At 36.6% G+C, this 5,058-nt stretch overlaps 1 protein-coding gene across 1 annotated transcript; it reads right to left on the bottom strand.

The window, feature by feature from the left end:
- Positions 1-221: 221 nt before the first annotated feature.
- On the bottom strand, positions 222-4,175 carry FBXO43 (F-box protein 43). The gene is made up of 4 exons (XM_009505730.2): positions 2,695-4,175; positions 1,673-1,772; positions 560-745; positions 222-470 (listed from the first exon to the last, which is right to left on the bottom strand). The coding sequence occupies exons 1-4, from the start codon at positions 4,173-4,175 to the stop codon at positions 222-224; spliced, it is 2,016 nt and encodes a 671-aa protein (XP_009504025.2).
- Between the last annotated feature and the right edge of the window lie 883 nt (positions 4,176-5,058).

Here is a 5,058-nt window from a genome sequence, read left to right as displayed (position 1 = left end):
CAGGTAAAACGACATAAAATGTTTCAAAATGTTCACTTTAAAAACCCAAAAATATACTAAACTGATTAAGATATATACATGAGAAGGTATCTTGATAAGTCAGCAAAACCACATTGAATTAGACTTTCAAAATGCATATATTTAGGAAGAATGTGAACAAGATTTGGAATTTAGGAGAAGGGGAAAGGAATTAAGTGTAAGGACTTACATGCCTTACAAATCTAGAGTCTTTTTAAATTTCTTTTGCTTTGGGCACTTCCTGGAGGAGCATCTTTTTTGTTCTTCTGTTCTGCAGATAAACTATTACATTCTTTTGACCCATGGAAAGCACGCAGACATAAGATACAGAACTCAAATGCACATGCCTCCCTGCTACATAGTCCCCGTTTCTTTACCAATTGATATTTAGCAGGATATTGACATCTTGGACAGGGTTTTAGAGCTTCATCAGTGAACAGAGTTTTAGCAACCTGTAGCAAGAGAGAGATAAGAGCTACTTAGTGCTTGTAAATGAAGATTTTCTAAAAAACTGAAAGCAAAGAGTTTCTTAGCTACCTACTTTTATGTATTCTTCCTGTCTACTAGTTGAATGGGGAACAGAACTGCATCTCCTGGGTGTAAGTTCAGTGTATGAACGTGGTGTTAGTACTACAGGAGTTCTGGCTTGAGCTTGAACGGGCCTTAGAGCAGATCTATTGAGAACATTAAGTCTTGTGGCAGCATCTTCAGCTTTCAAGAAATATTCCTGTTAAAGTTTATAAGAAAAAAGAAACACAGAAAAAAAACACACACAAAAGGAAGCAAATCAGGGGTTTATTTCATTGGGATTTGAAGTTCATTTTTTTGTTAGTTTGTTTGTTTTGTTTCTGTGTCCCCCCACTCTTTTCTAATGTGATGTTGCAGGAAATTTTGTATAGTGCATGTACTTCCCATTAAATGTTTATATTTAGTAAAGGAACAAGAGACCAGAACCATTGAAAACAAAGTCTCATGAGCAGGCTGAAAAGCCAACTGTCTTATCACTCTCTACTGGTCCTCGGGTTTCTGAATTAGGAGACATCTCAATAGCAAGCATAAGATTTGTCACAGTTAGAGCAAGGTTACACTTAAGTGTACATGTATACACACGTGGAAGATCTAAAAAAAATTACACTGTTATTAATATGCTTACTTTTCTAGATGCCTCTTAAGAAACTTTTGTATGTCCTCCTGATGTTCATAAGAACACCATGAGGAAGCTTAGCCACAAGCACTCCTGAAAATAATCAGGAAGTAGTCTAGAGTGGGTCCTACCGCACGGCGGACTACAGTGAAACTGAAAATAAGGAACCACATGGCACAAAGGTATGAACAGGGTTTAAGATCCAAAGCCAGAATCAGCTGAGGAAGAGATCCTAGAGGATTCTCAAGAAGGGGGGGGGGGGGGGGGGGGAACAACACACGGACACACAACACGACAGAAAAAAAGAGAGTATCACATGGTTGAAAGACTATTACTCCAACTGTGGACAGTTGAAAAAGCAACAAAAGCTATTACATTCTCCTGTTTGAATACTCATGTTGGAAGTGCCTCTACCAATTACCTTTCTGTAGCTCTACAGATGTTTCTTCTTTCCTCTGACAGGTCCTCTTTCACACTTCAAAATAATATTACCTTTGAGACAAACCTTACCTCAGCTTCTTTCAGGTGTTGTAGGTACAACTTTCTCCTCTTATCTGCACTTTTATCTTGTACAATGATTTCACGCCAGTTTTTGCTTACTTTCCAGATGCTGGAAATGAATGAAAAATGTTGTCCACTTTCACATTTTTGCCAGGTAGTACAGAAGTCATGATAGTAAGACTACCTTTTAAAGATTTTTACATGATTTCAGACTATTGGCCATTTTACAGACTCCTGCTATATATTTCAAGAGCTCACAGTATTGTTATGAAACACAGATCTCATACTATTGTGCGCCACTGTATAGAATAATGGAGTCTAGAGAACCATTGAAATATAAACACAGCATATTTTTGACTTACTAAATCAAATAACTTTCTTCTTTCCACATAAGCCACTTACCAACTTTGTTTCTGAAGTCACATTTTTGCATGTTAAGGGCTCTGAAAACATCCATGTCCTTATACTTCCACCTATTCTCCCATTCCCTTTGTAACTATTAATACACGTGGCACTCTTGATTTCTTTGAAATAAATTAGTTTCTATTGATTAAAAATTAATCTAAAACATTATAAATGAAGAAAAATTCTTTGAGCATCTTTGGGCTTAGAAATAACTGAGGAAATTAGATAACACAAGGAAAAAAATCTACAAAATGTGTTTTGAGTACTGTGTGTTATTGGGGAACTTGTAATGAGAAGAAATTACTTTCAAGGCTTAGAGAAATTTTTAATATATTCTAAAATTTAGAAGTACTGTGATTTAGTTTTAAGTTTATAATTCCCATGTTTGGCTTTTTGTTTGTTTGATATTTAATTCCCTCATACAATATATTTTTAGAACTATGTAGAAAAAGCCACTTGGTTAATAGTGACAAAACTTTTAATTTCCCCAGAAACAAAAAACTGTATTGACAACACCCACTATTCCAGAAGTTATTTTAATTTACTTGCAGAAACACATATTTGCACTTTTTTTGTGAGGGGTGGGAGGGCTAAGGGGGGAGATGGGGGGGAACAGCAGTACTTACCTGCATAGACTTTCCACTGTCAAAGCATCTAAAACTCTAGCAAGAACATGGTTTAAATTTCTGTATTTTAATTCTGTTAAAATATCTAATTTTTCAAGGCCCATTTTCTTGCCAATAAGTCCAGCAAGAACATGTTCTAATGCAAATATATCTGTTCCATCAACATTCTCTGATATTTGATTTTGGTCTGATCTTTGTCTTTGCAAGCAAATTTCATGAACTATTTTCAGAGCTGGAGTTCTTGAGAGATCTCCGTAACTTACAACTAGGTCTCCACCAGGCTGTTCTTCTAAAACTAATGCATGGTCTTCACTAACAAAGTCTCTTTCTTCTGTTAACATACATGCTGAAGTAGCAGGACTGCCATGATGATCTTCTGTCTCTGACTGCGAGCCTTGTTCCCGAAGAGTGGATAGCCTTCTAACTCGTTCAAGTTTTCTTGTCTTTCTTTTACTATGCAGAATTTTCAAGCCTTCTTTACGTTTCTGGAAGAACTCGTGGAAAGACCGCTCATGATCAGACAATGAGTCTCCAGATTTGTCCAAATGAAGTGAATTATATCCACTATCCTCAGGTGTTAAAAGATCTGGGTAACTTGCCATCTTAACAGGGGGAGAGTTTATATCACATATTTCAAAGTTAAAGTTCTCTGCAAGACTGTTGCTAGAAATCGGGAACTTACCCTCATTGGCCTCAGGTAACACACTGTAAGTAGGAGTCCTAAGCAACCCATCACTAACACTCGTAAGGATGCTTCCATTGAACTCATTGGCATTACTAACAATAATGGCCTTACACTGAATTGGAGATAAACTTTCTGGTTCTAGCAATAAGGGGTCCTTACATGTGGACTCATCTAGTGTAGAAGTCCTTTGCTGTGAAAAGGAAAGTCTCCGTTTGGGGCAATCGGGATTAGAGTCCTCAGTTTTTGAAGTGCTATTTGTCAGAGGTTTGTAACTTTTATCTTTTGGAGAATCTGAAGCAGTTTGTAAGAGTTTTTCTTCAAAACTCAGAACACAAGAGCATATTTTTTTCCTGCTGCCTCCTGAAGGACTAGGTTGTCTTTCACAACATTCTACAGTTGTGCCAGTTGGAACAGTCTTAGATAAAAGCAGCCTCCTGCGTAGCGAGGAGCCTTTTCTACTCACTTTAGGAGTTTCAAAAAAGCCTGCACTTCTATTTGCTTCTCTTCTTTCTGATAAGGAGATAGAATTCATTTCTTTTTCAATAGATGATGACACGGGAGAGAGGGCATTTGGATGAATGTGCTCAGAATGCTCTTGCAGCAGTGATAAACTTGTTATGCTCAGTGCTTCTTTATGTTCTACATCAGAATTTTTTACGGACTCATTGCTTCTGCTGTCCAGAAATACTGAAGTACAACATGTGTCTTTAAAACTGGAATATTTAAAATTGCTGCTGGGAGATGTTAATCTATTTCTTTTAAGAATATTGAACATTACTGAATGATTGTCTGACATCTTCTGCTTGGTGCTTTGACTTTGTAAATGAAGATACCAGTGTTATTTCTGAAACAAATTATAGAAGAGGTCACCAAAACACCCTCAGATTAGTGAGAAAGCCTTGTGTAAGTCTATCAAGCTAGCAGCCATGACAAAAGTATTTTCATTAGTCTTAGTAGAAACAGTGCTTATACATGAACACAAAGATAAACTACAATCAAGTAGATGGTTAGAATGAGTGATTAAAATGCATAGTTTATCGTAAGTGGGGAAAATTAAAACATACATCCAGTTAGCTAATTGATCTGCCAATACTCATCCAAGAAAAAACACTTCAAATAAGCAACACAGCAACTACAGTCTTATTTGTGATTAAATCAGTGACAAAACTCCTTCTCGTTCCAATAGGACTAAGATTTTTATTAGCACTGTGTTATTGGTTTATCCAACCACTAACAGTTCAGTCCTCAAGAATTAGCATAAGCTCTGGTAATAGATGAGTTCAGGAAAAAAAAGGCATCTCTTCCTTAAGGAAAATGAGAGGATTAATCATGAAGTCAGAAGTCTAGAAGTCTGCCTGTTATTTAGATCCCTACAGTCCCTGGAGGGAATAAAATTTGACCTCTAGTTACAAAGTGAACAGTGCATTCTTATCTACCTTAACATTTAAACGCTATCTTATAAAGAAGCCCTCTGCTTTTGCTCAGCTCTGTGGGTAAACTGAGTGTTCTGAACCTTTACACTTTAAAGAAACTGATAGACTGACTATACATCCTCTTACCACGTGCACAGAAATAAAATTTCTTAAAACTTAGTAAGTATAAAAGCTTTCAAGAGTTACTATAGCTTTTCCTAGAAAAGTTAAGTGGCTGATGCACCCATTTAAGTAAGAGATGTGAGA

Source organism: Phalacrocorax carbo, chromosome 2 (genome assembly GCF_963921805.1).
Source record: "Phalacrocorax carbo chromosome 2, bPhaCar2.1, whole genome shotgun sequence".
NCBI classification, from domain to species: Eukaryota; Metazoa; Chordata; class Aves; order Suliformes; family Phalacrocoracidae; genus Phalacrocorax; species Phalacrocorax carbo.
The sequence above is the reverse complement of the archived record's forward strand: the minus strand, read 5'-3'. Positions and strand labels throughout refer to the sequence as shown.

What these genes read in the sequence shown, in the direction of transcription:
- FBXO43 (XM_009505730.2), bottom strand. Translation starts at nt 4,175, where the DNA reads ATGTCAGACAATCATTCAGTAATGTTCAATATTCTTAAAAGAAATAGA. An exon ending in AACACCTGAAAGAAGCTGAG is followed by an intron (nt 746 to 1,672) that starts GTAAGGTTTGTC and finishes AAACTTTAACAG; the next exon opens with GAATATTTCTTGAAAGCTGA. An exon ending in GACAGGAAGAATACATAAAA is followed by an intron (nt 471 to 559) that starts GTAGGTAGCTAA and finishes CTCTTGCTACAG; the next exon opens with GTTGCTAAAACTCTGTTCAC.